General features: G+C 34.3%; 2 protein-coding genes across 4 annotated transcripts; one reads left to right on the top strand and one right to left on the bottom strand.

The window, feature by feature from the left end:
* The first annotated feature begins 820 nt into the window (after positions 1–820).
* Positions 821–11,339, top strand: LOC102604197 (B3 domain-containing transcription repressor VAL1-like). Of its 3 annotated transcripts, XM_006350822.2 has the most exons (15): positions 821–888; positions 1,150–1,253; positions 1,354–1,486; positions 2,589–2,670; positions 2,748–2,864; positions 6,553–7,163; positions 7,255–7,351; positions 7,489–7,663; positions 7,837–7,913; positions 8,004–8,081; positions 8,203–8,427; positions 8,543–8,592; positions 8,855–8,968; positions 9,375–9,442; positions 10,343–11,339. In XM_006350822.2, the coding sequence occupies exons 3-15, from the start codon at positions 1,374–1,376 to the stop codon at positions 11,071–11,073; spliced, it is 2,538 nt and encodes an 845-aa protein (XP_006350884.1). In that variant the 5' UTR covers positions 821–888; positions 1,150–1,253; positions 1,354–1,373; the 3' UTR covers positions 11,074–11,339. The 3 variants fall into 3 exon arrangements, with proteins under 3 accessions (XP_006350884.1, XP_006350885.1, XP_006350883.1); XM_006350823.2 differs by lacking the exon at positions 821–888 and having other exon boundaries at positions 895–1,253; positions 1,367–1,486; XM_006350821.2 differs by lacking the exon at positions 821–888 and having other exon boundaries at positions 895–1,253.
* A 2,551-nt stretch (positions 11,340–13,890) lies between these two features.
* Positions 13,891–16,698, bottom strand: LOC102603861 (uncharacterized). The gene is made up of 5 exons (XM_006350820.2): positions 15,761–16,698; positions 15,003–15,439; positions 14,372–14,559; positions 14,220–14,286; positions 13,891–14,137 (listed from the first exon to the last, which is right to left on the bottom strand). The coding sequence occupies exons 1-5, from the start codon at positions 16,434–16,436 to the stop codon at positions 14,099–14,101; spliced, it is 1,407 nt and encodes a 468-aa protein (XP_006350882.1). The 5' UTR covers positions 16,437–16,698; the 3' UTR covers positions 13,891–14,098.
* Between the last annotated feature and the right edge of the window lie 476 nt (positions 16,699–17,174).

The raw sequence follows: 17,174 nt of genomic DNA, 5'->3' as shown, positions 1-17,174 counted from the left end.
AATAATTAAAAAATAAAATAAAATTCATTATATGATATTTGTCCCTTTTCAATGTGTTAAACAAACACATTTTGATATTTAAAAATTCTTTTTAACTTTTAATTTTTCATTTTTATCTTTATAATAACATGCTTGATCTTTTAGCAATATAAATACCATAATAGTGAAAAAATTCGACACACTATATCATCATTATCTATAAAGAGTCACAAAATGATCTCATATATGATCCCTACAAATTAAATCTAACAAAAACTCCTACAAAAATCATTTGTGTTTTCATTTATAATCTCTTGATATTTTCATGAGTAGGGTTTGAAAAAAAGTATAGCATATACACATATCTTATTATTTTTATGGTATAAAAAACTATTTTTTTCTAGACCCTCAATTTAAAATAAACGTAATCAAAAACAAAATAAAAGAAAAAATCGATAAGAAAAATAACATAGTAGTTTTTAATGTAAGTTTCCAAGAATAAACTATAAATAATACTAACATTCACAATGAATTACAAAATCAAACTTTTCATAATTATATATAAAAATCTTTTCCACATTATATTATATCAGTAAAAATAACACTTTTTTTCCTAGATTCATTCATGTTGAAATTTACCTGACCTGGTAACTTTTTATTCAAAGTATAAAACAGTAAATCTTGACTTCTTTTAAAAAAGATATATTTGACGTCATAAATACCAAAAGGGGACATGGGAATTCACGAAACTATAGGGGTCAATCGTATCACTGTCCGAAAAAATTGACCAAAAGTAAATAAAATAATTTTAAAAAATATTAAAAAATAAAAACAAGAATTAATTTGTTTTAAATTTGTATGGAAAAAAAAAAGGAAATTTTTCTGTAAAGTATAGAAGAAGACCTTGCGGTGGGTGTCTGTCTTCAAGTGTCGTGCATGCATTTTGTGTATCCATTTTTTTTCTTTCATCTTCTTTGCTATGTAGACTCTGCATGCACACATTCAACTTTCTCTCTCTAAAAATCTGGAAAAAAAATCTGTTTTTTTGTTTCTCTCTCTAAAATTCTCTGCAAAATTGAATCTTTATCTGCTCTGTTTTTCTATCTTCATCGGAAATCACCGACCAACCACCGACCACCACCGTTAATAATTTATTTATTTTTTCTACAGTGTGTGTGTTTGACCCATTTTGATTCAGTTCAAGATTTTGTAAGTTATGTGCTCATGCTAAGGTTGATTTTTCATCTGGGTATTCGTTACATTTGATACTGAAGGTATTTTTTAATTTTTTTTTTTGATTATTTGATCTGGGTTTACTGTTTTCTTGATGGGTGTTTTAGGGTTTATGTTGATTTAAAAGATTTGTTGTTAAAGGTTTGATTTTTAGGGAAAAAATGGGGTCAATGATTTGCATGAATGAGCTATGTCGTGCAACGACGTCGGTCGAGTGGAAGAAAGGATGGGGATTCAAATCAGGTGGATTTGCTAAGCTTTGCTACAACTGCGGGTAATTAATTTATCTTGTACTAAATTAATTGTAGCTTTTTTTGCTATATATCTGCGTTGATTTTCTGATGTAAAGGGTAGTCTGGGGATATGGGGTTTTTGTGGATCTCCCTGAAATAGAGGGGGGCAATTTATTTTTTCTTGTTGTAGAGAAATTTCTGTTTGTTGCATTATGGGATTGTTCCTAAATTTTGGGTTTTTAGTCAAATATCACATTTGTGGCATATTGGTTTCTCCTTCAAGAGTGAGTGCCCTCCACCTTTTGTTAGTGCATACTGTGATTACATATTACGTGTAATAGTTTGGTCTTCGATGTGTATTTCGTAAAGTATTGAGGTGTTAATTTAGAGGAAGGAGATGGAAGGTCAGAATTCAAAGGACCTTTATGTTTTCATTTTCTTATTTTCAAGCTTTTAACAAAGGAAAAATGAGTATTACTTGATGAATTAGTGGTCATTGGAAATAAAGATGAGATCTTTCAGTAGTTTTAGAAGAAAAATGAGTTTAACTTGATGATTTATTGGTCATTGGGAGTAAAGATGAGATCTTTCATTAGTTTTGGGCTTATATGATTCCATGTTATATCTTAAAACACTTAAGGCATTTATAGTTAGTTGCAGCGAGTTCCAAGATAATAACTTGCACAAAATAGTTTATCGTTTGAGGCAGTAGTACTTTCTTGCTCTGTTGTTTTTTGTTGGTCTTCCCATGTAAAATGGTATGTCAGCATCTTTGTCAACTGTTTGGTTGTTGATGACTTACTGTGGTTCTTTTTGGTTCTTGAAATCGGAAGTATAAGTTGTTATAGTTGTTACCTTACGTTATAGAAAAGAAAATCATAGTATAAGTTCTTACAGTTGGAAATTCAACTTCTTTCTTAGAGCTCCCTTGTATGACACTGATGTTGTTCCGGACTCATATTGCTAATGTTAATTTTTTTTCTTTGCTCTTCTTTATACAAGCGTCACAAAGTAAGAGCCTTTTCATCAGTCTTGACTTATAGTTGACTTGTAATTTATATGGTATTTCTGCCTAGCTATTTATTAGTTAATTATGCAATCAGTAAACGAAAGTTGTGATTTCTCCTCATTTTTTATCTGTAGATCTGCTTTTGAGAATTTAGTTTTCTGTGAAACATTCCACCCGGATGAATCTGGTTGGAGGGAATGCAGAACTTGTAGAAAGGTAGGTCACTGAATCTCATGTACTAGACTTGCATGGTCAACTAGTGTTTTTGATTCTATCTTCATTTGGTCTGGCAGCCTATACACTGTGGGTGCATTGCCTCAAAATATTTGTATGAGTACTTGGATTACGGAGGTGTTACATGTATAAAATGTGCACGTCATTTGGATGGTCATTCCATCAGGCCAATACAGGTATCCTTATTTATTTTTTTTAAAATTGTTTATTCATTTTTGTAGTAATTGCCATGATTTCTTCACTTCTGTTATTTCTTTTTTATATGTTTTCCCTTGAGCCGAGAGTCTATTGGAAATAACCTCTCTACCAGTCTACCTCCCAAGGTAGGGGTAGGGTTTGCATAGAGTGTATGCAGTTAGTTGTGAAGTGAACCTAAAACCTCAGTATCGTGTCTTCTGCCTCTCTCCCTCCTATTCTGGATTAATGAGACTAATTTATATGCTTATATAATCTCTCAGCACCATATTCATTTTCATCATTGTACTTGGATAGCTAATGCTTAACAGTAACCTGGTCAAGTATACCATATATTAACGTTGTCTCATAAACTCTGTTAACTTCTATATTGTTATCTGGTTCTTCATTAGATCTCATGAGTAATTTTACGTTGCATATTCTCTGCTAGTGAAGTAGGAAGGTTTGCTGCTTCTGTTTAACCCTATAATGTTGCAGCTTCTATAGAAAACTAAAGGATGGTTGTAGGTCGCTGCATCGGTGTGGGAGAGCACTAAAGTAGAACCAAGGATGTGCCGGAATCACATCCAAAAGTATAAACCTAATTGTAGAGATTCGCAGGTTGTATTATGAGTTCATGAAGTCCAACATGGCTTTAGAATTATGTAGAAAAGCCTTGTTGTTCCAAAATGAAAGCAAAACAATCCTTGTAAGTAGAAAAGGACAGATTAATCCGTTGGATCTTTTTATGTAAATTTGGTTACCAGCCAGCGTTTTGTGCTGATGAATATACTGTTACCATCCTTAAAAAAATCATTTTAACTTTAAAGTAGTAGATCCTTGTTGTCTTAAAGGAGTATTATGTATAGGATGGACTTTATGGAAACAAAGAAATTGGATATGTTTTGAAGGGGCCTTCTCTAGAAAGCCAAATGCTTCCACACCATAGTTTTCGCTTAAATTAGAAAATGTAAATGACTTAGAAGATTTTACAACTTCTTTGTGCTCTCTAAAATTTTTAGTATTATAAGCATCTTAGTGCAATTTATTTTATGAATAAAATAAATACGCTTATGGAGAAGGAGGAACAGTGAATTTCTCTCCAATACTTTTTACTGCAACAACTCAATATGAGGATGTTTGAACATGAAATATGCTGATAACCTCACTTTTAGGGAGATGAACCTAAAATAGCTTGAAGTCCTTGAGCTTTGTAAAATGGTTATGCCTCATTCACATGTTTTGCTCTATTTATTTTACTTTATCGCATTTGATTAGTTTAGGGATTAAAAAAAGAAAAATTATATGAGAACTTTAGAGCATGTAAAAACAATAACTCAAATGAGTAAAATGAAGTAGTTTGTCAAAAATACTCCTTCATCCCAATACGAATACATACTTTGACTTGTATAGATAATAAGATAAAATGTTTAAGATTATTATACCATGATTAGTAAAGAAGCGTTTATAATAATAATTTGGAATGTAAAAATTTAGTAGTGGTTACAAAGATGTGAAATAATAAATTATAGTGGTAGTTTTTTACTCCTTTTAATTTAGGTGACACCATTTGGTTGGATAAGCAGTTTAAGATATCATTTGACTTGTATATTTTACAAATTAGTAATGTAAGAACAACTTAACCTAATAGTTGAAAGAAATAGATTAAGAGAGAAAAATTCACGTCTCATAAATTTGATAGGTGAATAGATTTGAATTTTAAGAACTTGTGAAAATTGTATAAAATAGTATTTATTAGTGGAATAGTGTGAAATATTTTCGAATGCACCAAAATGGAAGGGATGTAATAAAAATTGGGATAGGATTACTAATTTAAATTATTAAAGGAAGAGTACTTTTTATCCATGGAAAGACGTCAAACTTATTGGAATGGATAAAAAATTAAATTGGTGATTGTTGTTGGTTACTTGGTTTTAAGGTTCATCGCATTAAAGAAATGGTATTGAAAATCTAGAATTGTTCATTTACATATTAAAATTTTGGATGAAAAAAGATTTTGTTAAAGGAAATGGTCAAGAAAATTGTAAATAGAAAAAGGTACATGGGTCAAGATATTTGTATAGTTATAAAACATATGTACGTACTCTCCTTTATTTATTTCTGTTTCTCTAATCAATCAATAAATCAACCTCTTTTTATATAAACTTCGTTGTGTTTTATTGACGTTTAGTATCATATGCACATATTAACTTGTCAAATTTATTTTTTGCTCTCTCTTGGCAAGCTTACTTTGTAATTGACATAAATTCTCTATTTTTAGTTGTCATGTACTAAAAAAAATTATTTTACTCATGATTGTTCACTTCTAGTTATAGTAATTAGGTTCAGTCTGTGTAGAGATGTGTATGTAGTAAGAGGTAGAGAATCTCAAGTTATTGAATTATTGGAATAATACTTGCAAATAGAGCAAAGCAGATAGTGCGATTATATATTTCACTATAGAGCGATCCAACTACCGTCAAACTTCTCTATAGCAACAATCCTTTGACCTCTATACCAACATTTCACTATAATGGCCAAGATTGTTTTGGAATTGATTTTTCATGTTACATTATGTATTTTCTATAACAACACTTCACTATAGCAACAAAGAGATATCGAGGCAAACAACACCATTATAGAGAGGTTTGTAGTTGGAAATGAAGCGTTAGTAGTATTAGTAGTTGTTTAATTGAAAGATGTGTGGATATAGTTAAAACAACAGGGTCAAAATTAGCTCTCCATTGATGGGAGAAGAGTGAAGCCAAAGGCAGTTTACTTTCATGCTGATAACCATCAATGGTGAAAATTCGGACAGCCACTGCATAATATTACTTTCAAAACTTCACATAGTAATTCTGCAAATTGAGACAGCTTTTGCACTTAAGATAAATCGTCCTATGTATCTTGTGTTTGTATTGTGTCAATGCAAGTGTCATTTCCTTGCAACACAGACACAACAGGCTGCTCTCTTTTTTCTTTTTTTCTTTTTTTTCTGTGCTTTAATATTTGATTATTTGATATTCAGACGTTCACTTGTCATACTTGATATATGCTCTTTCTGGCAAGCTTACTTGGTATATTTGAATACAGTGTCTTATCTTTACTTGTCATATTTTAAGAAAACTTTCTAAATAATATTTTAAAGATATGGGTAAGTATCTAAAAATGCAGGGTCAAAATAATTTGTCTCCATTATGGGAGAAGAGTAACGTTAATCGCAATGTGGTTCCATGCTGGAGTACTAAGTAACCATCCAGAGTGAAAATTGTAACTGCCACCTTAGTATATCACTTTCTAACCTTCACATAGTAATTCGGCAAATTGATGCAGCTTTTTCACTTAGAGCAAACATTCTATGTGTTTTGGTTTTCTGGTGTTATTATAACCATATATCTGGCGTCTATATTGTGCCCATGCAACATTGAAAGACAATCCCACCGGAAAGCCAAAACCTAATCCTTGAAAGAAACAAACAAATTCAAGATATTGACAAATGAATTTTGTCTCTTTCTTTTATTTCACTTATCTAATTGGAGTTCGTTTTACGTGTGCTTTGAATGTGTATGCCCACTTCACGTGGTCTTTTACTAATTGTTGCATTCCCCGAAAGTATTCTCTTTGACAAATTTAGCTGATGGTCAGTTGATGTAATTTGAGTCTTAAATCATCTTATAAATGCTTTTGCAGATACCTGGTGATGATTTTCCTAATGGCACCTTGGGATCTAAGAGTGCACAGCCACTGGGCGTTGAGAATAAAATAGATGAGAATGACTTTGAACGAAGAAAGTTTTTGCAGACCAATGAGCCTGGTCAACTCTTTCAAACGCAGAGGAATGACAAGAAACAAGATACAATGCTTCCTATTGGTAATGTTGGCACATGCTTTTCGAATTTGAATCAGCAGAACATTGGAGCTTCTCTCTTTGGCAAACCCGATAATGAGAGACCAAGTCAAGGTGTTAAAGATATGTATGAATCGATCAATCAGCCGTCTCTAAATTTCTGTTTAAGTACTCCAATTGGTACTTCAAGTTCAGGACAGCCTTTTCTTGGTGGAGATGTTGAAGGAAGGGAACAAAGCAAAACTTCTCCCTTCCAACAGGGCCAAAGGGCACGCCATATATTGCCCAAGCCCCCCAAACCTAGCCCCACCTCAGGTTCTGAATCAGTCAAAGGAATGGCTTCACAAGCACGGATTGCAAGGCCACCTGCTGAAGGGCGTGGTGGACGCAGTCAGTTACTGCCTCGATACTGGCCTCGGATTACAGACCAGGAGTTGGAGAAATTAGCTGGAGAGTATCCTTGACAACGTATTATTTTTGGTTGCTGTTAGTTATCTTTGAGTTGTGTATCGCTCCTATTTTGTTTCATTTAACTGGAATTTCAGCTTAAAGTCTACTATTGTACCACTGTTTGAGAAGGTCCTAAGTGCCAGTGATGCTGGACGAATAGGCCGTCTGGTTCTTCCCAAAGCATGTGCTGAAGTAATAGTTACTTCTTCAGATTTTTATCTACTTTGTGAAGTTTAGACAATATGATATCTTGCCTGTTATCTTTATGGCCTCGAATGGTTAGCTTGCAATGCACCTTTTCTGCTTAATCAATGCCAATTCCTATGCAGGCATACTTCCCTCCAATTAACCAATCAGAGGGTCTACCTATAAGGATTCAGGATATTAAGGGTAAAGAGTGGACATTTCAATTCCGATTTTGGCCCAATAACAACAGCCGGATGTATGTTTTGGAGGGTGTTACCCCTTGTATACAGAATATGCAATTGCAAGCTGGTGATACTGGTAAATGTTCATGCTTTCATCTAATAAAAGAAATATTTTTCCATCTCTGGCAGAGTGGCTAGTTATCAGACTGTAGATACTGTCTTTCCTTTAGTTTGGTCATCAATTGATTCTGCATTTGATAGCGATTATGATTTTCAGATAGAAATACTAATTATGGTCTATTGTTGTAGTGATCTTCAGTCGAATAGATCCTGGAGGAAAGCTTGTTATGGGATTTCGGAAGGCAACAAACAATGTTGACATGCAGGTTATCTACAGAAACATTGTTTGCTATAGTTAGCGCTCTTTTCCTGATTAGTGAAGTGAGTTTATTTCCCTCTTTTTGTATGCAAAACAGGATCCTCAAACGCCTAACCTTCCCAGTGGCAATGGCTCTGGAGAAACTTCATTTTCTGGCATGGCTGATAACCTTCCGGTGAGTGTTTACTCTAGCCTTCTAGGTGTTTTTGCAAAGCAGGTATTGTCACATGCTTGCAGCATTTGAATTTGCTCTTTCCCGTAATGCGAATTCTTTTTACCATCCAAAACATGAAAAGAATGGCGGCAGGACAAGTGATGATACTGTGAACCGGCAAGTGCCGATGTCAGAGAAGAAAAAGGCAAGAAACATTGGGTCCAAAAATAAGAGGCTTCTTATGCATGCCGATGATGCTATGGAACTTAGAATCACTTGGGAAGAAATACAAGAATTGCTACGGCCATCTCCAACTGCCAAGCCTAACATTGTTGTGGTTGAGGACTGTGAATTTGAGGAATATGAAGTAAGTGCAACCAAAATACGGAAACCACAAAAATTGTCTCTTTACTTCTAATGCTATATTGTTCGTTTTTCATATAGTCAATCAAGTTTAATTCTCTTTTTTTCTTCCTCAATAGGAAGCACCAGTCTTTGGAAAGAGGACAATATTTACTGCCCGATCTTCTGGGTAAGGGAAAAACTAAATGTACCGAGTGAAACTTATTTGTAGTTATCTATTATGTCAATGGATCAACTTGTGCAGACCAATGTTATCAAAACTAAAAAGAGCAAAAAAGCTCTAAGATCTGTTGGTGCTTTGTTAATAATGTTCACCTTTGCCTTTGCTGGTCATATCAAAACTACACTTACGAGAAATGTTTGGTTGCTATCTGTCTGATATTTTGTTTTTGTTGGATTTCAATGCTGATTTCTGTTGTACCGTTGCACAGGGATCAGGAGCAATGGGCTCAATGTGACAGCTGTGCTAAATGGCGTAGATTGCCTTTTCACGTTCTCCTTCCTGCAAAGTGGACTTGTTCTGACAATATTTGGGACTCAAGAAGGTCTATATCTGGTTCCATTGATCTCCCACTTCGGATTCACTTTTGAGACTAGACTAGTTATATCATTTTCATTTTTTAAGATATCACATAGCTAAAAGAAAAAGAAAATTTGCTTTTTACCCATGTAGTGGTCTCTCTCTTGGTAGGTAAACCATAAACATGGGTGTAATTCCGCTCTACCAAATTTAGTTGCTTCTTACTATGATATTGGTAGTCTGTACAAACTGAAGATACGTTTGTGTTAGATGAATGAATCGTGTTTTTCAGATGCATTTGCTTTGTCTCATGTGTGTCTCTGTGTTTTATGGGAATTGGCCTATACAAATTGTGTGCTATTTCATATATTAAATAGATACTCTCTGAAGAATGACCGTTTCTTACCCTTTTTCTGCAAACTTTATTACAGATGCTCTTGTGCTATTCCTGATGAGATTAGTCCGAGGGAACTGGAAGCTCTCCTTAGAGTTGGCAAGGGTATTAGATATCTTTTCTCATTATTTAACAGAAATCTTCCCTCCTATTTTTTTTACCTGCTGATTCTTTGTTAATGACACACAATCTTTACGAGGATATGATCAAGAAGTAGTAAGGAAATATATATATATATATATATATGGGCAAGAATGACAACGTGTGATTTAAATGGGTTTATTGCTGGTAGAAGATTGAATGTGCTTTTGAGTAACAGCTTTTAAAAGGTTTCGTCGCTAAAAGGTCACTTTTCACAAGGAATAAATAGTTCTATGTACAAGCTTCAAGTTGAACCATCAAATTCTGTGCATTTTGTAAATGCAAGTAATGCAAGTTTAAGGACTCACTTTTCCGTTTACTTGCATTTACAAAATGCACCTTTCTGTTAGGAATTGATGGTTCATCTTGAAGCTTTAAGGTTTATTTTTAAAAAACATTTCAAAAAAGTGAGATTAAGGAATTTCTGCTAAACAGACTTTTCTCCTGATTCTAGGAAATCGACTTTTCATTTATATCTTGATGTTCATCTGCTCAAAGCACTACACTTTAGGAAATCTGTTTCACTATGGTTGGTGGGGAAGCTTTCTTTTTGGTTTTTTTTTTTTTTTATCTGTGATATTTTAATTGCACAATCCGTATCTCACGCCCCCTAACATCCTAAAGAGCTGCCAAATAAAATGTGTTACATTGATGTTCCTTCGGGATTCCAGCAAGTTCGAGAGCTTCTTTGTTGCCACCCGGTTTATGAAGGGCTTTATGATGAATGAGTCAAATTAGTTTCAAAAAATAGTAGATGCATTATAATTCTTGTATGAAACACTTTATAAATTGAAACATATGAATTATGCTTACCTTTGTTTAGATAATCTAAGTCAACTCACTATTAGTGTCTCCTCATTCCAGACCCTAAGAGGCGAAAACTTGTAGAAAACAATGAAGATTTAGAGTCTTCTGGCCTAGATGCCTTGGCAACAGTTGCTGCTAGCGACATGGGAGATAGCATTGGCGACATGGGAGAGCCTTCGGTTGGAGCCACAACAAAACATCCTCGGCATCGCCCTGGTTGCAGTTGCATTGTGTGCATTCAGCCTCCAAGTGGGAAGGGCAAGCACCATCCCACGTGTAAGTGCAATGTCTGTTTGACTGTGAAACGTCGTTTTAAAACACTCATGTTGCGTAAGAAGAAAAAGCAATCAGATCGAGAAGCAGAACTTGCACAGGCAAAAGATCAGGTCCCTCCTAAAGATGAACCAGAAACAGATGGGATGACGAGTGGAATAGAGTTGCTTCAAATGAATCATTCCGAGAACGAACGCATGAATCACTCTGACAATGAAAAGAATTCGAACGGGGATCAAGTGGAGGAGTTCGGACCTGGGAAGGGACAGTTGGACCTGAACTGCCATCCGAACCGTGATGATGACATGCTAGCTGAGGCCACTGCTGGAATGAGCATGACCTCCCTTGTTAATGCTACCAACCTTCCCCTGGAGTATCTAACGCAGAACAGGCTCGAGAGCTTGGGCAACTCTTTACTGTCACAAGCTGCCAGTGAGAGTGAAGGGCACCATCCTGATAACGGATTTGTGAAAACTGCAGATGTTGAACCAGGGGGTAAAGGCGCCGAAGCGTAAATTAAGTCCCTACCTTTGGTTTGGTAATTTCTTTTGTGTTTTTTCCAGTTATATGAGCCTTTTGTTAAGATATATAGTGTTGTTCACAACCTCATTGTTGAGGTGTTATACATACTCACAGTTGAAGGAGTCTGTTGTGTCTTAAATTCCTTCACTTTTTGTGGGTTCTCTCATACATACCGTCTGCTGGAAAATGTACTTTGTTCTTTTACCTAATGTGTACTCTATCAAGGAAAAACTACCAAAGTTCAGGGAAGTTTGTCACATCATTTGCTTCTTTTTAGGTTGCACCATTATTTTAGCAAGATTTCAAGTTTATGGCCTCTAAAGGGGTGTGCAAAATTTGGTTTAACCGATAAATCGAACAGAGAAAAACACCATTGGTTTAATGATTTTGTAATTTTTTTATTGGGTTATTGATTCGGTTTTCGATTTTATGATTTTGATTGATCATCCGATAAGATTATATTAAAATTACTATTTTATTCCTAATTATATAACAATGATTTTAACATTGTACCAACTTTATTTCCTAAATTTCAGTATTACTTTTGACCATGGCAACTCAAACTGGTCTTTCTATTCCGTTATCTTCTCTCTTCTCGGCACTAATTAGTATTACCTTCTCTCTTTTCAATTTTAGATTTGATTGTGACAAAGACATACAAGTTAATGTTATTATCGCAATTTATTGTGCGTGTCTTTGAGAACAAATTCGAACAATATGTCTTACACTTGTATTCTTGCTACAATTTCTATTTTATGAATATCTTGTATACAAAATCTTGCTACTATTTCTATTTTATGAATATCTTGTATACATGATTATATGAGCATTGTATTATTGATTATCGATCAAACCATTAAGGATCAAAAATCGCTTAATTGAAAATCAATAATAAATATCTTAGTGGTTTGATAATCAGGTTAACGCGTTCACAAATTAAAAAAATTGACAAATTGTATATAAAATTGGACCGAATCCGTTGATACACACCTCTTGCTCTAAATAGTATTTCTTATGTTTCAATTTATGTGACACATTTTTCTTTTTTAAGTCCGTGCAAAAATGTTACCTTTTTATAATCATATTTAACTTTTAAATTTCTCATTTATCCTAATAAAACGATTTATAGTCACATTCACTCTCACACAAATGATCAAGGATTTATAGACCACAAATTTTAGAAGTCTTCCTTAGACTTTATGTCAAGTCAAATGGTGTTACATAAATTGAGACGGAGGAAGATTAATGCAATGAATTGCTTTGTCTTCAGTGTACCTTGGTTTCATTAGTCTCACTCGCTCGCTTGCTGGAATGACTGAGACTAGATTGATAGAGCACATGGCATTTGCTCGTTAAGTTTCCGACTTACTTTCTCTCTTTTCTTGCAGTTGGCAATCTCAGTCAACCTAGTTCCGAGTGTTCTCTTCTACTCGATCTGCTTATTAGTGGCTTGAACAGGCGGGAAAAAGACGTTTAAAGCGGAGGTAAACCTCTCTATACCAAATTCACCAATCTAAAGTAAAGAAGTGATTGATACTTCTTTTGTCTTAAATAATTTGTCAATGTTTCTCTTTTACACGTTCTTTAGAAGACATTAATTTGAAAGGTTCTTTTCTGATTATTGTTTATTTCTTAAGCTATAAGCTCTCTTCATTAAATATTTACTCATTTGATCTACTATAATAAAAGAGACATTTAGTTGTAATAGGTCTTGCTATTAGCAGCCGCAAAAACATTTAACAATAATTGAGTTAATACCATTGCTAAAGCGTTTAACGATATTTGTATTAAGTATTGGTTATAAATACTTATATTTACTATTACCATTAAATACAATTTAAAAGCGTTCATATTATTAGCGCAAAATTCTTTATTTATTTTAGGGTGAGGTGTTTGTAATACTCTAGAACAATTACTAATTTACTATCATAGAAATGAGAAAAAATATTTAGTTGTCTTAAACTTCTAAAATGACAATTTGAGACGATTACTTTTAAAAATCACAACAGATAAATTGAGTGAACACTCACTACATTATTATGAACGAATTGCAATAATAACCATTTTAGGAACCCTATTTGAAATATACTAGCTGAAATTTACAAGGTCTTTAAAGTTTGGCCGCTTCAAAATCAACTTCAAAAAACAATTGAAACCCGTCAACATTATTAAGTTAATATCAATAGTATTAATATTTGAAAGACTTAATGACTAAAAAAAGCTTCTAAACTTTGACTTTTTTGCAGAGTTTTATATCTCAACAATCCATTATTCTCTTTATCAGCCTAAACCATCACTCCTTTTGTATTAAAAAGCACCTCAATATTGAATTGGCCAAATATTTGTTCTCAATCGACAACAAAGCTTGTGATAAGATGATAGTCACAATACATGTACAAATATTTGAAAGAGCTAATGGTAAAAAAAAAAAACACAAGAACTATTACTTTTTCGCGGATTTCATACCTCTGTTCTCTTTACCTACCTAAATTCTCTCTCTTTTAAAACACACATTGATGCCAAGTACAAATGCGCGTAGGCCAACTACGCATCAATGTGTGTATTAATACGAAGAGAATTATAGATAGGTAAATAGAACAATAGAGAGTTGAGGTATGAAACTCGCAAAAAAAGGTGATACTTTTGTTGTGTTTTTTAACCATTAACTAACTCAATTTGAAATCTCAAAGGCATCTGGATACATTATCAGTTGAGCTTGAAATTTAGTAATTCACTTGTTTCACAGTCCTTTAGCTTGAAATTTGTATCCACTGATTTAAATTAGTCACAAGTACCTAAAAAGGCAACTATTTCTAGAGTGTATATGAGCATGCTCACAGCTTTCTCCAGAGAGACATGATATACAATAACATTCATCTGAAGTATTATGTATCTAACAAAATACACAGGGAGGAAGTTTGACATTTACATGATACAAAAAAAATATACAAGGCCATACCTCTGCTTAAGAAAACAAAAGGCTCTCATACAAGAGTGAAATTTCTTCAAAATAAATACCTACGATATCATGTTTCTCCACTTGTCCTTCAAGTCGCACTGCACAAAATTGTTTAGACTTCATAAGTAGGAGTAATATACGACCAGTCTATAAATAGTAGTAGTATCAGAAAACACTTACTGCTGTCCTCACTGAAAATATGCCATGATAAGTGTCTAAGATGACCTTCCAGTTTCCAGTACCATACCTACGAAAAAAAGGAAAACAATTAGAGCACTAAACCTTGTGTCGTTATTTCTTTGAAGTCAGAGGAAGTAAGAGATGCTCCATACTTCTGTACACCAGTTCTCAAAGTGTCTTCTTCCAACGAACTCCATTTCATGGGCTTTCTCCTCGTGGTGATCTTTTTAAATTCATACTTCTTCAGGGGAGAAACTTTCGTTGTCTTTGGTGTAGGTAATGTAACCCTATTCGCTTTACTTGGTGATCGTTCAGTTACCTCGTCGAAGAAATCATCCAACTGTATATAAAATTCAGCGTTTGTTTCCATTAGCACGCATAAAATTACAAATTTGTTTCTCTCTATTTGGATATTTTTCTCAAATACAGTTTGGTGCCTAGGACAATTTTTTTCAAATAAGAATATGCTTTAATGTTTGTGCTATAATATTCCTCTTGCAAAACCAAATCTAGAGCTAATATCTGATCTAACCTCTCTAATCTCTACTATACAAAGAATCATTTCGTTACTTGGCTTGGGAAAAAGTTTTGCACATTTAGTTACAAAAAATCCTTTAGTCACTAGGCTAGTAAAGCTTTGAGGATAAACAAATACTATCTTGCATTGAAGACTTCAAGTTACTACACATTCAAGAGCATTGTGCATCAATACATGCCAAGAAGCAGCATTTGGCCGTGTATTTTTAAGCAGGTGGAGAAAAAAATCTTTTTTGATGCATATACCTCAAGTGGATTGGCAGCACTGTTTTGGTTCACTCGGTCTGGCTTGGATGCAGCATTATCATGACAATTATGCTGCGCCTCACATTTCTCCCCACTAGCTTGAACCATTCTGCTACTGGAGGCCATTGGAGGAGGGGCTATGTCACTGCTATTCTCAGCAGGCTGATGACCCATATTATCCCTTGCCAAAGAAAGAGTTTCAGCAAGACGTAGTGCATCAGGTAGAGGATCCTTTACCATAGCACGCAGCTCCAATGAACTCAATTTAAGTGCTTTCTCTGCTTTCTGTATTTCAGCTGAAGGCGGTAAACCATCCTGACCACCTCCACCAGATGCCTCAAGTTCTGACTCAATAGAATCACTGATCCTGATACCTCCTCTGGTGCGTTTGAAAGCAACATGCTTCTTCCTGCGCAATGCACTTCCTTTGGACACTTCTGCAAGCAGAAAAACAATCATCTAGACATAAAACTCATGAAATTTATACGAGTTCAGCAAGCAAAATGTCAAAAAGTAATCTTTTACCCCTTATAACAAGGATAAACTGATATTGGTATTACTAGGAAATGTCAAAAATACTCCCTTTATATCTAATCAAGGGTGACCATATAAACTACAGAAAAAAAGCACATAATTCAACACTTAACACCAACATACAGAATTTGGTCATCATTCATTGAACTGGAGCAATAAGCAGATAATAGGTACAAAATTATCATCCAAATTTGATCATATCATAGAGTTTAATAACACATTACCTCTGTCATTTCCGCAGCAAGCTCCTTCTTTGTTCACCTCTCCAAAAAGTGCCTTCATTGTCTCATCAGACTGGTAAGTTTCCGCCACAACATCAAGAAAAGGAGACCCCATTCTCTCTTTAGCTTCTCTAACAAAAAACTTAACCAACTCAACAGCAACTATACCTTTACTCTTCCTTATCACACTGTAAGAACACTTATCATCCCATAAAGCCGCCTCTATTTCATCCCTCCAACTCCATAACTCTTCGGATACAAACCCTACATTCTCCATTTTCTCCATTAAATTGATTCTCCGTTTCCATATCCTCCTTACTGCGTCAAAATACTTACCTTTATTACCTCCTGTCCCTTCACTATTCAAAAACTTCACCGTACACTCCACTGCCACCGCACAATACGCGGCTTTCATAACCTCTGAAGCTTCAATCCCGTCTTGATGATTTAGTTCCTCAATCAGTTCGAGAAATTCGAGGATTTTCTCATTAACTGAACCGTTAGAAATCTCAGATTCGATTTTTCGGATAAGCAGCGCCTTTTTTAAATTCGGCTTGTCGTTTGAGAGTGGAAGAACGTGAATGAGATCGTTAAGAATGCCGTCGTCGAGCGGTTGCCGGAGGATGAATTCGAGAATCCAATGAGAAATATCAGTGTCGATATCCATTCGTAAAAGCATGAAATGGAACCCTAAAAACCCAAAATCCTTCGTAGGGTTCCTTTAGAAATCAATTTTGTCGGGTCGGGTCAGGTCAGGTGATGCTCGATTTCTTCGCCGGTTGCATAAAACCTCCGAACAAAATACTCCGGCGATGCTCCGATTATATAAATCCTTCGTTTGAATCAATTTTCAAATAGAAGGGTTAAGTCCTGACTATGCTGTTCCGTAATTTGTGCCAAATAAGAAAAATTACTTTACACTTAGTTCCTAAATTAAAATTATAGTATTAAATATATTTGATTTGATTTTCTGTATAGGAACAGCAAAGTAATAGAAGAATAAAAGAACATTTAGATCTTCTCATTCTTTTTAAAGATTTTTTTAACACCTTGTTTGGATGGTTGTTACCGTTGTATTGTATTATTAGTTTAAGTATAATGTTTGTTTTGATTGTTACTTAAATTATATTGTGTATGATATCGTTTATATTTATTGTTAGATAACAATGAAAAGACTCGTTTTATATAGCGATTGATTTGATGTGAATATTTTCTTCTCATTTTGTCTTTATTTATTATTATTGATAATTATTGTTTGATCATTTACCTTACATTTTCATAGTAGCTCTACCCGTTCCTTACTTTTCTTATATGTTTATGTGATAAGAGTCTGAAAAATATCCCAACTTTGGTCGGATTTGCTGTTGCGATACTAAACTTTCATGAGGACCTATTACCTCCCTAGACTATTTAATAC

The sequence above is a fragment of the Solanum tuberosum genome, unplaced genomic scaffold (assembly GCF_000226075.1).
Source record: "Solanum tuberosum cultivar DM 1-3 516 R44 unplaced genomic scaffold, SolTub_3.0 scf00128, whole genome shotgun sequence".
Taxonomy (NCBI): Eukaryota; Viridiplantae; Streptophyta; class Magnoliopsida; order Solanales; family Solanaceae; genus Solanum; species Solanum tuberosum.
Note: the sequence above shows the minus strand (reverse complement) of the source record. Positions and strands in the feature narration are given on the sequence as shown.